The following is a 23,614-nucleotide window of genomic DNA, read 5'->3' as shown; positions in this document are numbered from 1 at the left end:
AAACCATGGGCTTTCTCGTTGCTGAGAGCTATTTTTTGTTTGCTATAAAACATTCACCCGATTTCTACAAACTCAGCTACACAAATTCATCTTTGAAATAGGGAAGTTTGAACACAGACTATTAGATTATATTAAGCAATCACTGTTAATTTAATTAGGTACAATAATGGCACGGTGGAGATACATATACAAATAATTTTTTAAGTCATTTGAAATTATAGATACATACTGAAATATTCGTGGTTGAAATGATAATATGTCTGGGATTTATTTTAAAATGACCTAGTCTCCCAAAGAGTGAATGGGTCAGATGAGGGAAATAAATGAAACTAGAATGGTTTAAAAAAAAAAAAAAGGATATTTGTTGTTACTGCATGACAATGGGCTCATTATTACTTCCTGGTTTTGTGTACGTTAGAAAGTTTCCATTATAAAAAATAAATTCTATGATATCTTAAAATTGTATAATATTTTAAATATCTCAAAATAAATATGTAAATACAACAAAGTATCTGGGTTCAGATGTATACCATGATTAACCTAATTAACCTAAATTGAGATAATTTGCACATAGCTCCCAGGTATCTGAGTTAGTTATTACAGTTAGTTATTAGGGGCACCTGGGTAGATTCAGTCACTTAAGTGTCTGACTCTTGATTTTGGCTCAGGTCATGATCTCAGGGGCATGATACTGAGCCTCGTGTCAGGCTATGTGCTGGGCGTGGAGCCTGCTTGGGATTCTCTCTCTCCCTCTCCCTCTGCCCCTCTCTAAAAAAATAAATAAAAATAAAGTTAGTGATTAAAGTTTTAGTTATTAAACTAACGTTTAAAGTTATTAAAACTTATTTAAATTATTATTAAAGTTAAAGCTAATTATAAAAGTTATTTAAAGTTGGTTATTAAAGTTGAAAATCACAAGGAGTTTATTACTAGCTGTGACAAATGCCATTTTTTAAGCTCCAATCATATGCCGTGCCTTGTACAGCACAGGGGCTGCAAGGATGGTGTGGTCTGCAGCCTGTGGGGAGCCCCTAGACTAGAACCAAAGACAGACACATAGACAGATAAGCATATGCAAGATACTCTGTAATAAATGAGATGAGCAAAAGTTTGGGAGCACTGAAGGAGGGGCATCTGCCCTAGCGTGGTGGGAGGCCAGGGCTACTGGTTATCAAGGAGGGCTTCTGGAAGAGGTGGGATCTTGGCAACAGGGCTTCTCCAACTTTAAGTTTCCTTATGAAAATGTAGTAGTAGTATAATCACAGGAATCTTAATAAAATGCAGATTCTGATTCAGTAGGTTTGGGGCAGGCTAGAAACTCTGCAGTTCTAACCAGTCCCTGGGACGTGGAGTTGTAGGACTACACTTGAGGTAGCCAGGTTCTAGATGTTAGGGTTGGGTAGAGTAGGGAGGGCAGTGGGGGTAGCAGGAACAGTGTGCATACACACACACACACACACACACACACACAGGGTAGAGTAGGGAGGGCAGTGGGGGTAGCAGGAACAGTGTGCATACACACACACACACACACACACACACACACACACAGGGTAGAGTAGGGAGGGCAGTGGGGGTAGCAGGAACAGTGTGCATACACACACACACACACACACACACACACACACACACACACACACACACACACACACTGGTGAATTCCCAGGCAAAAGGCAAAATCAGTGTTGCCGAGATAGAAATTTAAGAAGAAAGGGCAAGGGACAGTGTGCATACACACACACACACACACACACACACACACACACACACACACACACACACACACTGGTGAATTCCCAGGCAAAAGGCAAAATCAGTGTTGCCGAGATAGAAATTTAAGAAGAAAGGGCAAGGGACAGTGTGCATACACACACACACACACACACACACACACACACACACACACACACACTGGTGAATTCCCAGGCAAAAGGCAAAATCAGTGTTGCCGAGATAGAAATTTAAGAAGAAAGGGCAAGGGATGAGGTCTGAGAAGAATTAGGTGGGACCAGATAATGGGCGACAGTCTTGTGGTCTGGGTATGGAGCTTGGACTTGACCTGGGAAGATGGTGATGAGCCTGCAGAGTGTGGAGTGTCAGAAGATGTTTCTTCATAGCTTCTCAAGCTTCTGTGTTAGGGATTTGGGATGAGGTTTCTCCCTCTCAATCCATGAGAAGTTCTCCAGAGATTGCATGATTCACACAGAGGAGTCCTAAGGGGATGCCAGCCGTGGCACCTCTGCAGAACGGGGCATTTAGTGACTTCATTGGCTCAAGTTCCTTTTAATTAAATGACACCCTGGCCTTGTTAAAACATATTTGTTGTTCCTTACAAATATGCTTCCAATCATGACCCCTAATAAGAGTTTTTAAAGCTGTGTTCAGAGCTTGAGTAAAAAGCCAAGGGCACTTTGGAGGTCTCTCAATTACAGAAAATGTTTTGTCCCTGTTAACACTTTTTGCATTTTAATGTCAGCCCTGATGTTTAGTATGTTTTAGCTTTTATTTCAACTATCATTGAGTACTGACATGTATAAAACACTTAGATTCATTCACGTTACCTCATTTAACCTTACCAGCAGTGCTGTGAAGCAGGTTGTATGTCCACTCCCCACTCACCATTGTTTAGATGAGACAATGAGGCTCTAGTAGTGAGGTGATCCGATGAGGATTACACCCTGAGCCAAATCGGATTTGAATCTAGGGCTCTTCATGGCAAGACCGGTGCCCTCTCCCTCCAGTTCTTGAGAACAGCCCCATTTCCTTTATATCCTTGAAAACGGGGGCCCTGGGATGGATCCAGGCTAGTGCTGAGGTCATTCTTGAAAATTTTCTTGGTGGATTGTTTGGGAATTAGAGTTTGAAATTCCGATAGTATGCCGAATTATTAAGAGTGCTTTATTGACATTGTGGAAACCAAAGGATTAAGTCAGTGGCGACAGAGGGTCTGCAGTTCAAGCTGTTAGCTCTAAGTCATTTTCTTGTCTTTGAGTTTGGGAAATCCCGAGCCCCAGGACAGCAGGCTGCGATGGTATCCAGGAAGCATTCGCTGCACAGCAGAACCGCTCTGTAGGATGCTGGGCCATCTCCACGGGTGTTCCCAGCCCAGCTGTTCTCAGCTGGGAAGGGGCTCCCCGGACTTGGACCCTTGGTGTGAAACACTGCATCAGCAGCCTTGTCCAGGCCTGGGGGGTCTCTCCAAACATGGAGAGATTGAATGGGCTGAAGTTCACCTCAAAAAAGACACATCTGGGTGCATCATTCACACTTCACAGCTAAAACGAAACCCGAAACTTCAGCTGGTAGCCAAAGCACGATTGAAATGAACATTAATAATATAAATTATGCAGACTTGTTTTTTGCCCCTCTTCTCTCTGGTCATTACAATTACTTAACGTTTTTGTTGCATCGAGTCCTTTTAGATTAGCCTTAAATTAGCATATGTCAGAATCCTGCTTCATACTGTTAATTCTTGCTTTATGTGAGTAGTTTTGTTTTTCAACCAGACTAAGCTGTTCAAAGACAGGAGCAGGGGTAGCCTCTGGAATTTCTGTGAAGGAGAGACTTAAGGTGGAGAGGGGGACTCCTCTTGAAGCTGCATTTGCCGAGCAGTTGCTCTCTTTTTACATGGGTGGTATGTTTATTTGTGGAGGGTACTGATGGAATCTAGGGGGACTTCCCCTCCCCCCAGGGCATCTATTGTAACAATCTCCCACAACACCTAGCACAGGGGAGGCTATAATTGTGCTCATTAAATATTCCTGATGATGTGATATCATGTCTCTTTCAGTAAGAAAGACGACACAAATGACTGGAAAGAATGTGGACGTTAGAGTCACACTGCCTTAGGTTTGAATCTTAATCGTTTAGTGGCTTTCAGCAAAATGACTCTCCTCTGAGCCGTGGTCTCCTCATTTGTGCCTTCTAGGGTTCTTTTGACGATCCAATGGGTAAAGTACACACAACCCTAAGTCCAGGGTCCAGCACATGGTGGGCATGAAAGTTCTAGCAGGTGTTATAGTGGCCTGTGCTTTCCCCAGGGAATGTACTGCTGTTGGCATGTTCCCGCCATGCAATTCCTGAATAGGTTATTCCTAACCTGTGTGTTATTTCTGTCCATTCCTTTTTTATCTGACTAGCCACGGGGCTCAGTAGCGTGCCTCAGCTGCTGTGGCAGCCGCTCCCCTGGGGCCTGGTGTAGCGCTGCAGTCAGGGAACACAAGAGGCCCTGCATTCGTTCTCACAGTGCAGTTTTATGGTCTCAGATCTGGCGGATACTCGATTGTTCTTTGTTTTTGGCCGTAGATATTATTTAATTTTCCATGAGGAAAAAAAAAGATTTTCTGAACCAAATGGCCATTTTCCTCAATGATAGATATATACTGTATTTCCAAAATTTTCTAAAGGACGGTTTGGCAAGTCATACTAATAACTTAAAAACATATAATCATTCAGATCAACAAGGATGATTTTACTGAACACCTTTACACTAGTGCTTGCCGGTAAGGAATATACATAAACATAAGAAAGAGTCCCTACCGTCAATCTTCTGATGTGTTTAGGAATCTGATTTATAAACATGGAAGGAAATTGGAGACCAGCCCACCAGTTACATAAATATGATTGAATTAGGAGGTGGAGTGGTGTGAGTTTTTGCAGATGAGAGGGCTCTCGGTAAGGTTGTGGAGGTTGGAGGCATCGTTACAGAGAAAGGCAGTTGGGGCTGGATGGATCAGGACATACCAGGTGAGGGAACAGACTGACAGGGACTTGGAAGAAGGGCCTGGGGTTGTTGTGCGTGTGGGCTGGGCACCACATTGCCCACATAGAGAAGTGGACAGGGAGGGACCAGGTGAGGCCTCCAAACCTCAAAAGCCAGAGTTGGCTAGATGGGGACTGACACAGTGAAAGCCCTAGTTTAAGAAGATGAGCCCAGGGTCCACTTACAGGATGGACCCAAGGAAGGAAGTCTGGAGAGGAGAGGATGGGTGCAGATTTCTAAATCCGGGGGATCAGGGTCTGAGCTGTGATGGCAACAGTGAGATAAGACAGGAAGGGTTAAATCCAAGATACATTTAGGAAGAAGACAGAACTTGATGACAAGTAGAATATATAAGGGATGAAACAGCAGGAAGAGTCAAAGATGACTCTGTGGTTCCTTGCCTGGGATATTTGTGGTGTCCCTGAAAAACAAAAGTTCAAGTCAACAAACTCAGCTCTTCTTCCCAGAGACACAGCTGTATCATTCCTCCTGAACTTGGACTGACCTTTTGTCGAGTAAGGTGTTTCAGTTGTCTGTTGCTGCCTAACAAGCCACCCCAAACCCTTGTGGCCTAAGGCAACAACAGCTTATCATTTCTCTTGCTCCTTTGGGTTGGCTGAGTTTCAGCTCAGCAGTTCTTCTGCTCCTCTCATCTGGGCTCAGTCAGGTGGCTGCATTCCCCTGGGGGCTCTGCTGGGGCTAGGACATCCAAGACAACTTCAGGCCTCTACCTGGGTGACCGCTCTTTCCAACAGTGTACTCAGGCCACTCATATGGTGGCTGGCTGGCTTCTAAGAGAGAGGAAACAGAAGCTGCCAGTCCTCTTAAGGCATGAACTCAGAAGTCCACCACATTCTGTTTATCAAAGCAAGTCACAAGGCCAGCCCAGATTCAAGGGCAAAGGAAATTGATGCCAACTCTTAAAGTAGGTGGCAACCACACGTAGGGGGAGGGGAAAGATTATTAGAGCCTCCTTTGGAGACTGCCTACCATGTTACATCAACAGAAATTAAGTTTCGGAGAAGGAACTCCCACCAAAAGAGAACTACCACTGATACGTCAGGGCCCGTGTGGGGGTCAGGATCCTTAGGAACTCTTACTACCTTCCCCTAAAGATAAAATTTCACAGGGGAAGAAAAGTCTGTGTTTACTTATTTATATAGGCGAGCTCATAGGAGACTCAGACATGAGTAGTGCTGCTTGCAGAATCAGTGTGACTGACGAAGGAGAGCTGATGTTTAGAAATAAAGTTAAAGAAGTATGGTGGGGCCATATTGGGATAGGACTTGGACCAAGATGGCAGCTGCTAGATCCGGAATGGAAGTTGTAGATGGACAGGACAGAGGGCAGTGTGCTTGTGGTCATGGCTTGTGGCTGAGAGAATGGATGAGTCTATACCTAACCCCTAGATTCTCTGAAGGAAGTATTTGAAAGGATTGTTCCTCTGATAGGACACCAGTGGCATCATCTCATGTGAGCTTAGTTCTTGCTCCCACGGAGGCAAGAAATCAGCTACTGAGACACCAGCGTGAGGTCCCAGGGGCGGAAGATGGTCTCAACACAAGGTTAAATGACTTAAAATAAGCAGAGTCACAGCATTTCTTCATTTCTGAAGAAGCAGATTTTACTTATGAGACAAATAAAAGGAGTTCTGCAGAGCCAGGGAAGTTTTCCAAAATGCAAGATAAGAACTTTGCTTTTGTTTTCTTAAACAAATATCCCAGATCTGGTCAGAGCACTGGAATAGAAAACATAGTAACAATCAGGACTTCTTATATAAATTGCAATCTGAAGATCTGTATTCAAATTGAGCTTTTGCCATAATGGGCATGCTTTCTGTCTTTGTCAGGAGTTGTTTGATTGCCAGGAATGGAACTCACTCAAGTTAACTTGAATGAAAAGAATTTACTGGAAGGGCATTGGGAGTATATTGCAGAACCCCCATTCCTGTGTCCCAAGAACCTGGGAAGAAAGTACCCACTCTTGCCATCTCTCTCTGGGGCCACATGGTCTCCCATCTCTGCCTCTCTCTCAGGATGGCATCCATTCTTCTTCCTCTTTGTGGACCAGAAGAATTAGCTCACTCCTCAATCCAGGTAGCCCAGATATGGCTGGTTGCCTTAATCCCCACTTGACAGAACCCCCATAAGTCTAGCGCTCTCAATTCATTACCTGAAATCCCAATTCCAGCTTCCTGGGAGAGAATCTCGAGGGCCTCACAGAAGTCAGTCAGAGGGGGGCGCCTGGGTGGCTCAGTCGTTGAGCGTCTGCCTTCGGCTCAGGTCGTGATCCCAGGGTCCTGGGTTCGAGCCCCGCATCGGGCTCCCTGCTCAGCGGGAAGCCTGCTTCTCCCTCTCCCACTCCCCCTGCTTGTGTTCCCTCTCTCGCTGTGTCTCTCTCTGTCAAATAAATAAATAAAATCTTAAAAAAAAAAAAAAGAAGTCAGAGGATGGAGTCCTTTGGCTTGTTCCCAGCCAGCAGCTGATTCTCTGAGAAGGTGCCACGGGCAATATGTGACCCTAGAAAAGGGTTGTTGGCCACGGAGACTCCCATGGAGGTATACATAGCACCTTCACAGTGAAGCCACAGTTCTACCCAAATGTAAAGGGTGGCTAGTCAGCCTGCCTGGGTGCTTCCCAGCTGTTCCTTGTGTTGGTAAAAGAACAGTAGTTCCTGGATTAATCTGAATAGAGGACCATCTGCCCTCAGCCACCTCTAAAACTTTTATCTCTGGCAAGACCACTGAACATCTGAAGAGAATGTTGCTAATTAACTGTCATACTTTTTAAAGCACCAACTATGATAAACAAGGGGTCTGTTTGTATTTTAAGAGGATTTTTTAAAAATTGAAAGTGATGAAGCCTCTTTGGTAAGAGGAAAAATGCATGACCAAGCCACAGGACTTTAAAGTGGTCTTGAAAGTAAAAAGGAATTTGAGAACAAATATCCTTTTTCAAGTTGACTTTTCCTCCCTGCTTCTGGGAAGAGCAAAGGGTGGGACACGGTCTGGAAATGCACTCAGTTGGCCAGTAATGCTTTTGAAGACTACATGACGTGTCTTCTCCGGCGAGACTTCGAGCCACACTTTCCAGCGCGAGTCAGAGGGCAGTGGCACCCCCAGAGGCCGGCCACTGTCTCAGAGGCTGGCCTCGTGGCACACACAGTGTGGAGGGACTGATGTGTTTGAGAAGTCAGTCTTTAATCTGACTTCCATTCAGTTCGCCAGACCGGCCCTGTGAGCAAAGGGAACAAAACCACAAAGTGAGAATCTGCCACCCCAGCGTTTGCTTGTGCTGCTCTCTGGTTCCGTCTTCTCTGCCCTCGTGAAAGGCCCTTAACCTCGCCAGACCATGATTTCTTCTCTGTCACATAGAATAGCCCATCCAAGCCGCTTCCCTCAAAGGGCTTTGATTTCCACGTGAGATGCTTATGTGAAAGTGTACTGTGTGCTCACCAGATGTAAGAGATCAGTGTTTTAATATCTGGAATTAAACCCAGTTTTTTGAGGTGGCTGCCTTTGATTTTGCCTTTTAACTCAATGCTATTTTAGTTTTCTATTACTGAGCAAGTTGTTTCTGTTTGTGTGGTGAATGATGAAAGCCCTATTTATATATACAGTTGGGCCTTGAACAACACAGGGGTTAGGGACACTGACCCCCTGCCCAGTCAGACATCTGCACATAACCTGTGACTCTCCAAAAACTTAACTACTAATAGGCTGCTGTTGACCAGAAGCCTTACCGGTAACATGAGCAGTCAATTAACGCAGATTTTGTATGTTACACATATTATATACTGTATTCTTATAATAGAGTAAGCTAGAGAAAAGACAGTGTTATTAAGAAAATCATAAGGAAGAGAAAATACATGTACAGTCCTATCCAAATACATGTACAATCCTAAAAAATCCACGTATAAATAGACACGTGCCGTTCAAACCCGCGTTGTTCAGGGGTCAACTGTAATGAGAATAAACACTGTTTATTCGGCACATATCATCCTGCCAGGCCTCGTGGTGTTTACTTTATTTACATTATCTCGTTTCAATTCTCCGAAGAACGCTTTGAGACCCTATTGCTCCTCATTCCACTGTTGATGAAGCCGGGGCCAGAATTCACCCTGGGGTCTGTCCTACACAGGAGCTCACGTTTGGGATTGCTGAGGAATGCTCACTGCTCCTGAATGGAATATCGCCACATCCTGGGATGGGAGCTTGCAAAAACAACTCCTGAGCTTCAGCATGGATGCTGGAAAGTGGGGAGCCTAGAGGCACCCCCTTTAGAAACGATCTGTTCCTATTTTTCCACACAATTCTAATAAGCGTGACAGTATTGTTGTAAACCTAAGCAGCAGCAAATTAAGAAGAGGGTACACAGAGAAGTAGCACAAAGTAGATGTTCCCTGAGACTCCTTCCAGCTCCGATGTTTTGAGGGTTCAGCAGCCTCCGTGATAACCAAGGGGACAGACTTAACTAATGAAGTCAGACACAAGCACGTAAAAAAGCACACCAGGCTGGGGCCATTTGGTGAAGCACATTGGATCACCTCACGCCACCAAGAGAAATTTAAAGTAGGTGAAACTGAGGGACGCCTGGGGGGCTCAGTCGGTTAAGCGTCTGCCTTCGGCTCAGGTCATGATCCCAGGGTCCTGGGATCGAGTCCTACATTGGGCTCCCTGCTCAGTGGGAAGCCTGCTTCCCCCTCTCCCTCTGCCCCTCTGCCCACTTGTGCTCTCTCTCTCTCTCTCTCTCTAATAAATAAAATCTTTTTAAAAAATTAAAAAATAGGGCACCTGGCTGGCTCAGTTGGTTAAGCGACTGCCTTCGGCTCAGGTCATGATCCTGGAGTCCCGGGATTGAGTCCCACATCAGGCTCCCTGCTCAGCAGGGAGTCTGCTTCTCCCTCTGACCCTCTTCCCTCTCGTGCTCTCTATCTCTCATTCTCTCTCTCTCAAATAAATAAATAAAATCTTAAAAAAAAGAAAAAGATTATTTTTAAAAAAAATTAAAAAATAAAGTAGGTTAAACTGAGTTAAGTTTTTTTGTTTTTGTTTTTAAAGAAATAGCTAATGCATTTTAGAAAGGTTCTGTCCAAAATGATGAGGATAAAACTAAGTTTCCAAGTTAACCTTTCTGGAAAACTCAGTTACCTTGAATCGTGTCTCTAATAGCCAGAGAGGACAGTGTGCAGGCAGGAGTCAGAACCAGCAGTCACTAGCTTTAAGTGGGTGTTGTTACGGAGGTCAGCTCTGCCTTTTACTTCCACCCTGCTCTGTTCCTCCACTGCCGCCTAAGAAGTACCTTTACCCACTCCCTCCATGATTCCTGCTGGTGGTGCAGAACATGCCTGTGCATCTGCGTGCAGTTTTAGAGCACAAGCTCTGTAACTGGGACCTTACCAGGCCCTGGGAATACAACAGTGTGTGGAAGATACAGTCCTACCCTTAAGTCATTAATGGTTCGTTGGGGAGAGAGACATAGGAACAGGTGTTTATTTATTTTTTTAAAGATTTTATTTATTTATTTGACACAGAGAGAGAGACAGCGAGAGAGGGAACACAAGCAGGGAGAGTGGGAGAGGGAGAAGCAGGCTTTCCCGCTAAGCAGGGAGCCCGATGCGGTGCTCGATCCCAGGACACTGGGATCATGACCCAAGCCGAAGGCAGACGCCCAACAACTGAGCCACCCAGGGAACCCCAGGTGTTTAGAATCAAGGGCTCCATAGGCTGCTACAGGACCACACAGCAGGGGCATATAACCTTATTTGGGGGGGGGGGGCGGGGGATGCTTCCCCAGGGAAATAGTGCTCAGGCTACAGTGTTAAGCAGGAGAGGGAATTCCAGGCAAAGGAAAGAGTATGTGTAAAAGTCCAGAGAGCAATGTGCCATGGGGAAACTCGCAAATACACTATAATTTGGCTTTCATCTAGAACGTGAGCTGAGGGATAGAGAGAAGGGTCATGCAGAAGGGGGAGGGGAGCAAGCAGCACAGATCAGGCAGGGCCTTGTGTACCATATGAGAGAGTCTGGACTTCATCCTGAGGGACTTCGAAGGTTTTTAGGCAGGGCCCTTGCCTACCCCTCCAGCTCCTGTTACTCTTCCCTCTCTCTGTCATTGGTTGTCCTCACTCCTTTTTGTTCCTGCAAAGGCCAACGTTGTTTTTGCCTTAGGCCTTTGCTCTTGCCCTTCCTTCTGCCTGGAATATACAGTAAAGATTATTCTGGTTGCAGTGTACTAACTAGATTATAGAGTAGGGTGTACCTAGAAACAGGGAGATGGAATAGGAAGCCAATGCAGTAGTCTAAGTGGGAGGAGACGGTGGCCTAACTGGGGGAGGTGGCAGTGTGGAGACAGAGACATGGACAAACGTCTGCAGTATCTTGGGAGGTAGACTCACTGGTGTCTGGCAAGTGATTGACTTGGGCACGACAGACTTGATACCTCAGGCCACTGAAATCAGAAAAATGGATCTGCAGCATGGTATAGTCTGATTTCCAGGGGTCTACCTCACTACCCCACTGGAACATGAGCTGCCTGGATTTGCTCACCAAATTGTGAATAAAGCTTATAAGTTCCAGCTGCATTAATGCAACCCATAGCCTTGTTTATGTCTAATCTTAACATTTATGATTATGTGCCTTGGGCTGTCTATTAACTAATACATAATAACATGCTTACTTCTGATCATAATAGAATAAATGAGACAAAAATCAGAGTAAATGACCAGGATGATGATAATCAAGTAGTTCTTATTAAGAACTATTGAATGCATGGCTCAGGTTTCCATATGCAAGGTCCGTTTAACAAACTGGGCTTATAGGATATGCCCCTGACTAGAGATGCTTAACTCAATGCATTTGTTTAAACTCTAAAACGCAGCCATTCCCAAGCCAGGCTCCCACTGAACACCAGCCTCCTACTGCCTAGAGCTTTTCTGTTTACATTCGCCACTATAGAGATTTGGTTTGTTTCCAAAAGATGCATTTTAACATTTGTGTGGTGAGCCACATTTGTTATATTTGAACCATGTGTGACGCAAGGGAGAAGGAGTAACCACTTGGCTGGAGGGGGAAGGGTGATTTTTTTGGGTTAGCAGTGGTACTTCCTGCCAATTTAACAGGAACTGGTTAGATATTAGATGGTGGCAGAAATTTAAAAGTGTGTACCTACACACAGATACACACTTATATTTTTATATGCCGACAAGCTAATGTGAATGTAAAGTTTGTTAAACTGGGACCATGCTGTTTTCTAGTCTTCTTTTTTAAGATTTTAATTTTAAGTAATCTCTACACCCAACTTGGGGCTCTAACCCACAGCCCTGAAATCAAGAGTCACACGTTCCACTGAATGAGCCAGCCAGGCACCCCTGTTTCCTAGTCTTTTTTTTTTTTAAGATTTTATTTATTTATTAGAGAGAGTGAGCAAATGAGAGAGAGAGAGACCACAAGCTGGGGGAGAGGCAGACGGAGAGGGAGAAGCAGATTCCCCACTGAGCAGGGAAGCTGAAGGAACCCTGGGTTCACGACCCAAGCTGAAGGCAGACGCTTAACCAACTGAGCCATCCAGTGCCCCTCTGTTTTCTAGTCTTAAACACAAAGAAAAAATGCTTTCTGAGAGTTTGTATGGCTCACTTTGGAATTGGATAACATATAACTCTTAACTGACCTAGAAGTGCTTCTAGGACCAAGCCTCATTACATGTCTTATTATATCTTCAGTTACATAAACTGAGAAGCCAAACAGAGAAAGTAGGGGAAAGGGCTTCATCTGATAGTGGAGTGATTCATAAATTACTAACACAGATGGAAAACTAAGGTCCAGAAAGGTTGATTTGTCCATAGCCTACAATCAATTCATTCCTTCATTCAACATGTATTTAGTATGTATTATGTAGATGTATTAACTATTCATTACTGTACAACAAACGACCCTGGAACTTAGTTACTTAAAATGACACACACTTACTGTCTTCATTTCTATGGGTCAGGAAATCTGGACATGGCTTAGCTGGGTCCTCTTCTTCCAGGTTTTTTACAAGCCTGCAATAAGTGTCTGCCAGGACTGGGATCTCATCTGAAGGCCCCACTGGGGAAGACTATACTTAGTTGTTGGTAGGATTAAGTCTTTGCAAAAACTGAACGTCTTGGTTTCTTGCTAGACATTGGTCAAAGGGCACCTTCAGTTCCTTGCCTCATGGCCTCTCTGATATAGTGTATTGTTCTATCAAAGTACATAGGCCAAGAAGGCAGTAGAGAGTCTACTAGCCAGACAGAAGTCATAGTCTCTTGACCTAATCACAGAAGTGACATGCCATCAGCTTTGTCACATTCTGTTGGTCAGAAGCAAGTCACTAATCCAACCTACACTCAAAAGGAGGGGATTCCACAATGGCATGACATGAACACCAGGAGGTGGGGATCATTGAGTGCCGTCTTTGAAAGCTATCTACCACAGTTAATACATATATTCAGGTTTCTTTTTTCTCAAATACAGCTTTTTTTACCAGACCAAACCATCCAGTTGTGTGGTTGTGAAACACTAGTATGTTCACCGTGGTAGGCTGAATAATGGCCCCCCAAAATGTCTATGTTGTAATCCCTGGAATCTTTTAATATGTTATCTTACGTAGCATAAGGGATTTGCAGATGTGATCAAGTTAAGGATTTTGAGATGGGTTGATTATCCTGAATTATCCAGGCAGGCCCAATGTCATCACAGAGGTCCTTATAACAGAGGCAGGAAGATCAGAATCAGAGAAGGTGATGTGGTGCTAGAAGCAGAGGGAGGGAAGGAGACATGATGGAGACAGAGGCTGGAATGGTGTGGTCACAAGCTGAGGAACAGGGGCACCTTCCAGTAGATGGAAAAGGCAAGGAACACCTCCCACCCCCTGCCAGGCCTCCAGAAGGAACAAGTCCCCGCTGACCCCTTGATTTCACTCCCATATGATCCATTTAGTACTTCTGAACTCCTGAACTGTAAGATAATGAATTTATGCTGTGTTAAGCCACTAGGTTTGTAGTAATTTGTTACAGCAGCTATAGGATACTAATACACCCCCTGAAAGCACTTGGGAGAACCCCTTAATGGAGTTTTTTGAAGAACAAGGGGAGGGGTGCCTGGGTGGCTCCGTTGGTTAAGGGTCCATCTCTTGGTTTCAGCTCAGGTCATGATCTCATGGGTCGTGGGATCGAGCCCCGTGTCGGGCTCTGTGCACAGCTGGGAGTCTGCTTCTTCCTCTCCCTCTCCACTCACACACTCTCTCTCCCTCTCTCTCTCTCTCTCTCTCTCAAATAAATAAATGAAGGGGAGGCACAAGGCATAGGATGAAGGGCTTCCAAGGGCTTTTCCTGCCCTCCAGTGACTCTGAAACATAATTCACATATTGCAACTTCTCTATTTTAAGGAAATTATTCCTAGTTCTCTTCAATGCTCAATTCTATCAATATTGAACAGATAAGTTAAAGGTGGACCTTGGGCCTCACATGCTCTTCAGAAGAAAACAGAAACGTGGCATTTGCCAGAGGATACTAAGATTCCATTTTTGAAGCTTGTTGCTTGTTATTTATGTGTACCTTAGGAGTAGAAATGGTAGCTGAGATGAAAGTACCTGGCACAAATCGCTGTTCCTTCTTGGTGTTTCACAGCCAGATGTTGTGAAATTCTTTTGTTTTTCTTTTTCCTCCAGTGCCTGGGAACCTTGGCTGCTACAAGGATCATGGAAACCCACCTCCTCTAACTGGCGCCAGTAAAACATCTAACAAACTTACCATACAAACCTGCATCAGTTTTTGTCGGAGTCAGAGGTTCAAGGTAATGATTCTATGGCCAAATATCTATAGAAAAGCATGATGATGGTTTTTGGTTTTTTTTTTTTAAGATTTTATTTATTCATTTGAGAAAGAGAGATACAGAGAGAGAGAGAGCATGAGCAGGGGAGAGGCAGAGGGCGAGGGAGAAGCAGGCTCCCCACTGAGCCAGGAGCCAGGAGCCAGACGTGGGGCTCCATCCCAGGACCCTGGGATCATGACCTGAGCCGAAGGCAGATGCTTAACGATCTGAGCCACCCAGGCGCCCCACGAAGATGTAAATGCAATCTGCCAAGATAACTTAAAAATATATATACTTTTTTTTAAACCTATCAAACCATGTAACTATTTTTCTGCCAAGGAGGAACTGAAGGAAGAGTGCGGCTTGGCATTCAGGAGGGTGAGACAGCATTCTTGTCTAAAGACGGGGAGAGAAAAGAGGAAAATCCCCAATATCTGTATCCCTCTTTGACCTCTGACAGACTTATGTATTTCCTTGTGCCCTTGAATGTTATAAGCAGGGACATCTCTGGCTTCACAGGGGATGTGGGAATAGGCCAAGGTAGTGGTTATTTCCTTGCTACATTAGGGGCCCTAGCCTGGACAAAATACTTCTTTTCTTTCTGTCCTTTCCTCTATTTGCAATTCACTCCTTGGCTGTTAAGGTTCAATAATGCTATTGTTTGCTATATCCTTCCTTCCTTCCTTTTTCCTTCCTTTCTTTTGTCCTTCCTTAATAATTCAGTGAAAAAGCCACTAATCAGGCCCAAGCAAGGAGAGTAGACTGGCAAGGTCAAGGGCTTTGTGAGGCAGGTGGCCCAACACGATGGAGTAATTGGTTGCTTGCAAAGCATATAAGTAAATATACTGAGGATAATGGGAGCCAGATTTCTCACTGTTGGAGAAGGGAGCCAGAGAAAACCAAACTGAAACCTATAGTGGCAGACAGGGATTAAAGCTATTTGTAGTGTATGGTTTTGATATATAGAGAGACAGATACGGAAATAAATATAAACATGTTTGTAGGTCCGTGTGCGTGTTTGTATATACATATATATTTCTTATCTCTGTCCACTGAGACGACCTGGGAACATTGACACACTGGTTGCACAGAGCACACTTAGTGCTCAGATCTTGGTTTCTAGATATTGTTCTTCATTAAGTAAGAATTAGGGCTCCTTGGAGAAAATTGCCGATTCTAGAGCTGGTCCTGGGAAAGTGCAAGAGGAGCCTGAAGCATGTTGTACAATAAAGTAAGGAATGGTGAGGGCTTGTGAAAAGGACACAGGAACCAACTGGAAGAGGCTCCATTGGCCAACTCTAACATAATTTGAGCTTCAAAACAAAAAAAATGGTAACAATAGGGGCACCTGGCTGGCTCAGTCAGTTGAGTGTCTGCCTCCGGCTCAGGTCATGATCCCAGGGTACTAGGATCGAGCCCCACATCAGGTTCCCTGCTCAGCAGGAAGCCTGCTTCTCCCTCTCCCTCTACTGCTCCCCCTGCTTGTGCTCTCTCTCTCTGTCAGATAAATAAATAAGATCTTTAAAAAAAATAAAAATAAAAAATAAAAAAATGGTAACAATAAATATGCCCCATTGAATAAAATAAGAATCTACAAATCCACACTGATATAAATAAATAAGTGAACAAATAAATGAGGAGAAGAAAGGCATTTTCGTATAGGAGAATGCCAACTAACAAATGTAAAAGAAATGTTGGAATTAGAAAATTCTCCATTTGGCAACTATCATAGTGATAATTGATTCGGAGAACAAATATCAAGATATGTAAATATCCCATGACCTCCTCTACTAGTGGGTGAAAGTTGCATGAGGAACAGGATATTTATATAGCCTCAAAGATTGCCCCACAAAATATTATAAAGGGAATTCTACAGCGGAGAAAACTGGCATACACTACCTTACTCAAGTGATCAAAGTTAGTATCACTAGTCACAGGAAAACTAGACATTGTATCCCACCTGACCTATTAAGAGCATAACATCACTTTGGTTGCATGTTATAAGGTCATATACAAAAATCAGTTGCATTTCTATGTACTAGTAGTGAACAATTGGAAAATAAAAAAAATTTTTTTGAAAATAAAATTTTTAAATTCCATTTACAATAGCATAAAAAAAGTCTCAAAATTAACAAAGGATATTAAAGACCTATATACTGAATACTACATAACATTGCAAGAGAAAATTAAAGAAAATCTAAATAAATAGAAATACAGACATTGTGAGGCACCTGGGTGGCTCAGTTGGTTAAGAGTCTGACTCTTGATTTTGGTTCAGGTCATGATCTCAGGGTCGTGGGACTGAGCCCTGCATCGGGCTCCTCACTCAGCAGGGAGTCTGCTGGAGATTCTCTCTCCCTCTCTCCTTCTGCCCCTCCCCACCACTTTCTCTTTCTCTCTAAAATAAATAAATCTTTAAAAAAAAATACAGACATTATTCATGGATTGGAAGACTTAATATTGTTAAAATTATCAGTTTTCCCCAGATTGATTTATAGATTCAGTGCAATCCCAGTCAAAATGATAGTTTTTTTTTTTAATAATTAAGCTGATCCTAAAATTTACACGGAAAGGCAGAGAACCTAGAATAACTGAAATAATTTTGAAAAAGGTCAACTTTGGAGGACTCATCAAGGCTTTCTATAAAGCTATAGTAATCGAGACAGTGGTATTGGCATAAGAATGGTCGCATAGATCAGGAGTTAGTAAACAGTGGTACGTGGGCCAAATCTTTCTACCCATCTACCTAGCGAATAAAGTTTTACTGAAACATAGTCACACACATTCACCTACATATTGTCTATGCTTTTCATGCTGCAACAGCAAAGTTGAGTAGTTGACAAGAAACGGTATGAACCTCAAAGCCAAAAACATTTACTATCTGATTTTTTAAGAAAGAAAAAGGTTTTCAACTCCTGCTATAGATATCAATGAAACCATATAGAGTCCAGAAATAGACCTGCACTTACATGGACAGTTGATTTTCAACAGAGATAAAGGATGGTCTTTCAACAGATAGTTCTGGAGAAAAATGGGAGCTCTTTGTGAAGAAAAATGAACCTCTGTCCTTACATCACACTATGAGCCAAAATTAACTTTCACTTACACTACTGAGAAGAGTGTATGGTACTGGCATAAGGATGGATATACAGGCCAATGAAATCAAATTTAGAGTCCAGAAATAAGCCCGTACATTTATTTATGGTCAGTTGATTTTGACAAGGGTGCCAAAATCATTCAATGGGGAAAGAATAGTCTTTCAACAAATGGTGTTGGAACAATTGGATATCCACATGGAAAAGAATGAATTTGGACTCCTCCCTCACTTTATATATAAAAATTAGCTAAAAATGAACCTAAGACCTAAATGTAATTAGTTTTAGCTATTAGAAGGAACTCTTAGAAAGAAACATAGGTATAACTATGCATGACCTTGGTATTAGGCAATGGTTTTTTAGTTATGATAACAAAAGCACAGACAACCAAAGAAAAAATAAATTGGACTTCAGCAAAATTTGCAACTTTTGAGTGTTAGGGACACTATTAAGAAAATGAAAAAACAACTCTCAGAATAGGAGAAAATATTTGTGAATCATCTGTAAAAAGATTTAATGTCCAGAATATATAAAGATCTCTTACCACTTGACAATAAAAGGACAACTGAACTGAAAAATGGGCAAGTGAGTTGCATAGACATTTCTCTATAGAAGACATACAAATGGCCAATAAGCACATGGAAATATGCTCATATTATTAGTCTTTAGGGCAATGCAAATCAAAACCATAATGAGATATCACCTCAGACAATAAATAACCAATGGCTATAGTTAAAAAAAATTTTTTTTGAAGATTCTATTTATTTATTTGACAGAGAGAGAGAGAGAGAGAGCACAAGCAGGGGGAAGGGCAGAAGGCGAGGGAGAAGCAGACTTCCTGCTGAGCAGGTAGCCCGACGTGGGATCCAGGACCCTGGGATCATGACCTGAGCCAAAGGCAGACGCTTAACCAACTGAGCCACCCAGGTGCCCTTAAAATAATTTTTTTAAAGGCAAAACAAGTATCAGTGAAAATGTGGAGATGGAACCCTCCTACTTTGCTGGTGGAAATATAAAATGGTGCAGCTGCTATGGAAAACGGTTTGGCAGTTTCTCAAAAAGTTAAACATAACCGTATAAACCAGCAATTCCACTCCTATGTATACACCTAAGAGAGTTAAAAACGTATGTTCACACAAAAACTTGTATGTAAGTGTTCATAGCAGCATTATTCAGATTAGTCCCAACCTGTAAATAACTCAGTGTCCATTAACTGATGAACAGATAAATACATTGTGCTGTATCCATACTTTTGAATACTACTCAGCAACAGAAGATATAGTAAGACATACTGATGCACACAACAACATGGATGAATCGCCAAAACATTATGCTAATTGAAAGAAGTCAAATACAAAAGACTACATGCTCAACTCAAAAAGGATCTTAGGTCTAACTAAAATGTAAAACTATAGAACTCTTAGAGGAAAAGAAGGGAGAAAATCTTCATGACTGGGGTTTACCTGGGTTTAGGCAGAAAATTCTTAGGTGTAACACCAAAAGCATGATCCATAAAAGAAAAAATTGGTAAATGAACTTCTCCAAAATTTAAAACTTTTACTCTGTAAAAGACATTTTTTAAAGGATGAAAAGACAAGCCATCGCCTGGAAGAAAATATTTGCAAATCACATATGCAGCAAAGGACTTATATGCAGAATGTATACAAAAACTCTAAAAACTCAATAGTTAAAAAAAACTTTTTTAAATGGGCACATGACTTGATACTTCACCAAAGAGGACACACAGATGGCGAATAAGCACATGAAAAGACATTCAGTGTCATTAACCACTGGGGTAATGCAAATGAAACTCACAATGAGATACCACTACACACCTCTTAGAATGGCTAAAATAAAATATACTGACAATAACATGTGCTGACAAGGATATAGAGCAACCGGGACTCACACACTGTTGCAAATGTAAAATGGTACAGTCACTCTAGAAGTGGTTTCTTATAACCATAAACTTACCATATAACCCAGCATCCTAGAGAACCTAGAATAACCGAAGAAGCAAGTATAGCCCGACTCTGAGAGAAATGAAATTTACTCTGGAGAAATGAAAGCTTATGCTCACATAAAACTATACACAAATGTTTATATCAACTCTATCCATAATCTTGAATAACTAGAAACTACCCAAAGGATTAACAAACAGTGGTGTATCTATGCAATGGTCTTACTACTCAGCCATAAAAAGGAGTGAACTATCCATGCACCACTTTGGATGAATCTCAAAGACATTACACTGAGTGGAAAGCCAGTCTCAAAAGGTTACATACTATATGATTCCATTTATGTGATGTCTTAGTCCATTCTGGCTGCAGTAACAAAATTACCACAGATTGGGTCAATAAACGTTTATTTCTCATAGTTCTGGAGGCTAGAAGTGTAAGATCCAAGTTGTTGGCAGATTTGGTGTTTGGTGAGAGCTTGTCTCTTGGTTCATAGATTGCTGTCTTGCTGTGTCCTCAATGTGACAGAAGGGCCTAGGGAGCTCTCTGGGGTCTCTTGTATAAGAGCACTAATCCCATTCACGAGGGCTCTGCTCTCATGCCCTAATCACCTACCAAAGGCTCCACGTCCACATACCATCTCACTGGGAGTTAAGATTTCAACATATGACTTTTGGGGGAACATAAACATTCAGTCTTAGCATGTGATATTCTTGAAAAAAAATAACTATAGTAACAGCAAACTGATAGGTAGTTGCCAAGGTTTATTTATGGGAGGGTGAGCTAGAAAGCAGTAGGTTCAGGACAGGAAGGTTATTGGGGCAATGTGCCTGTGCTGTATCCTGATTGTAGTGGTGGTTGCACAGATCTATACATGGGTTGAAATGTATAGAACTATATACCATATAAATAGTTTTACCGTATGGTAATAAATAAAATGAAAAGTTTTAGCGGGGCCTGTAATGGGGTTGTGATGAGGACTAGCCATAAAGCACCTACCACCCGGCACACAGTAAACATTCAATATATTGTTGAATATAATAATATATTATTAATGTTTCAAGTTAGTGGGTTCCCCCCAACACCTGCCTTAAAACTCACTTAACTATAGTAGAGACGCAAGCAGTAAAAGGGATGCTCGACGAAGGGGAAACGTAGTTACTGATAGTGTGTAATGAGCACCGAGGGAGCGGAGCGAGGGAGAGACCCCAGGAAGAGGGACCCGGGGGGTAAGGCTGGGGGCCAAGCCTGCCAAGCTCCTTCAGGCCAGATGACACCCCAGACTGACACTTACCAAGTGCTGTTTCTCTACTGTGACAGTTTGCTGGGATGGAGTCGGGCTATGCTTGCTTCTGTGGAAACAATCCTGATTACTGGAAGTACGGGGAGGCAGCCAGCACCGAGTGCAACAGTGTCTGCTTCGGGGATCACACCCAGCCCTGTGGTGGTGACGGCAGGATCATCCTCTTTGACAGTGAGTATGCCCTGGGCCTGTTACTGCCCAAGACACAGGAACGCTGTGCCAGAGAAACAACCTGACCAGCCTTCCTGTCTTTCATTCATTCATTCACTCCTTCATTCATGTGGCATACTTATTAAGCACCTCCTGCAGGCCAGGTCCTGACCAGATCCTGGGGATACAACACTGACCAAGAAGACTCAGCCCCTGTCCTCTAGAAGGAAGGACAGACATTTAACAAGTAATTAATTACGGATGTGCCATGTGCTCTGAAGAGATGAGGCCTGTCACAGGACACTTAGGCAACCTAAAAAAGATGACCTTTGCAACTTAATACAGACACTGGTATGGCTGTTCAGTATTAGCCGTAAGATCCTGTTGTTTTAATTGTTTGATTTCCAAGCCCTTTAATGTTTTCCTTGGCATTTGGTGTTGCAGCACTGTTGCAGCTGAGAAGAGACCATACGCTTCGAGTTGTCTTTCCAGGCCTGATACTGAGTGTGCCCTGACCAGCCACCTCTCTGACCCACCACATCTGTGAGATGCTGGCTAGGGCAGGGTGCGCTATGGATGGGGTATGGATCTGGGGCCGTGACCTCTCCCATACCTTGTTCTAACCACTGGCCCACGTGATCCCTCCTCACAACCACCCCCCCACACACACACATCCCCTCAGTGGTAGTAAGACTTTGTGAGAGCCATAGTACCAATGTAGCACCCAATTTTGTTAGAAATGGTAGAAAGTAGATTGTTACAAGTGAGACAGACAAAAGGAAAGACTTGAGGTTACTAAAATATACTATAGAGTCCATAGGTCTTTGTTAGTCATTAGGGTAGAGTAGATTTACTCTTGACATATCAACCTGATCGAGTGGATCAGTTTCAAGCAGAAATGTCATATGCTGTATTGGTTTCCTAGGGCTGCCATAACAAATGATCACAACCCGGGAGCATTAAAACAACAGAAATTTATTCTGTCGTAGTTTGGGAGGCTAGAAGTTCAAAATCGAGGTGTTGTCAGGGCCATGCTCCTTCTGAAGCCTCCAGGGAAGAATCCTTTGCTCTTCCGAGCTTCTGGCCATTGCTGGCAGTCCTTGGCATTCCTTGGCTTGTAGCTGCATCACTGCGATCTCGGCCTCCTCCTTCACATGGCCATTGTCCCTCGGTCCATCTGTGCCTCTGTGTCTCTCTGTTATCTCCTTATAAGGACACTAGTCATTGGATTTAGGGCCCACTCTCATCTAGTATGGCCTCACTTAACTTGATTACATCTGTAAAGACCCTATTTCCAAATAAGATCACATTCACAGCTACCAGGCATGGAACATGTCTTCTTTGGAGGACACAATTCAGCTACTATATAGGGTGACTATAAAGTCATTCCAGGTTTATAGCTGAGCCTTTCGCAGCTTATGGCTTAGACGTCATCAGAAGTGTGTGTTTGGGCAGAGGACAGGGGAAGGATTGGCAAGCAGAACTCAGGTGGTCAACTGTTGGTCTTTTTAATTGAGTGTGCTCGCTGAAGACTGCCAGTGGGTCCCTATACGTCCCTTTATGTCAAGACAAATACTCAGGTGAATACCTCTGTTAAAGCTAAAGCTTGAAACTTGCCTAACGTTTAAGAATTGTTGGCAAGTAATACGCCCTGCACTTCTATTTAAGTTTTCACTTCCGAAGTCCATTATTATAAGATCCTCTGCCTTGACACCCCAGTCCAGGAGTGTATGTTTACGGAGCTTACAAATTGCCTGGGTACTCCTAAGTGAAGAAAAGAAAGGAAATAAACATTGAGTACCTAGTGTGTATTAAGGCTTTTACGTAAAATATCAATCTATACAAATTATATTATTACTCTCATTTTACAGAAGAGTGTCCTAGCACATGATAAATATCTGGCCAGGGCTCACACAGCCAACAAGCAATGGGATTAGACGGTAAAGAAAAAAAAAGTAGGGTGTGTGGGTTCACTACCTGTTTTTCTACTTTAAACAGAACATAGTGTTAATTTTTTTTTTACTGGAAAATAGATATTGGTGAACATATGGAGAAATTGGATCCCTCATGCATTGCTAGTGGAAATGTTAAATGGTACAGCTGCTCTGGAAAACAGTCTGGCAGTTTCTCCAATGTGAAGCAGAATTACCTTATGACCTGGCAATTCTACTCCTAGATATATACCCTGGAGAGTTGAAAACATATGTTCACACAAAAACTTGTACAGGAACATTCACAGCAACACTGTTCACAATAGCCCCAAAAGTGGCACCAACCCAAATGTCCGTCAACCAAAGAATGGGTTAACAAAATGTGTTATAGCCATACAATGGAGTATTATTCAGCCATAAAAAGGAACAAAATACTGATGCACGCTACAACATGGATGAACCTTGAAAACATGATGCTAAGTGATAGAAACCAGACACGTCAGGCCATGTATTTTATGATTCCGTGTAGAGGAAATGTCCAGAATAGGCAAATCCATAGAGACAGAAAACAGATTAATGGTTG

General features: G+C 42.9%; 1 protein-coding gene across 3 annotated transcripts in view; it reads left to right on the top strand.

Annotated features, from left to right (window-relative positions):
• Positions 1 to 23,614, top strand: part of KREMEN1 (kringle containing transmembrane protein 1) — a 67,617-nt gene that overhangs the window by 27,542 nt on the left and 16,461 nt on the right. For all 3 annotated transcript variants that reach the window (XR_015767033.1, XM_028124574.2, XM_028124575.2), the window contains exons 4-5: positions 14,452 to 14,576; positions 20,968 to 21,121. Coding sequence is in view for 2 of the 3 variants with exons in the window: in XM_028124574.2 (XP_027980375.1) it covers positions 14,452 to 14,576; positions 20,968 to 21,121 (279 nt within the window). In the remaining variant the exon portion in view is untranslated. The remainder of the gene's footprint in view (positions 1 to 14,451; positions 14,577 to 20,967; positions 21,122 to 23,614) is intronic.

This window comes from Eumetopias jubatus, unplaced genomic scaffold, assembly GCF_037043125.1.
Source record: "Eumetopias jubatus isolate StellerSeaLion01/CBP00866 unplaced genomic scaffold, mEumJub1_p1.0 scaffold_16, whole genome shotgun sequence".
NCBI classification, from domain to species: domain Eukaryota; kingdom Metazoa; phylum Chordata; class Mammalia; order Carnivora; family Otariidae; genus Eumetopias; species Eumetopias jubatus.
The sequence above is the reverse complement of the archived record's forward strand: the minus strand, read 5'-3'. Positions and strand labels throughout refer to the sequence as shown.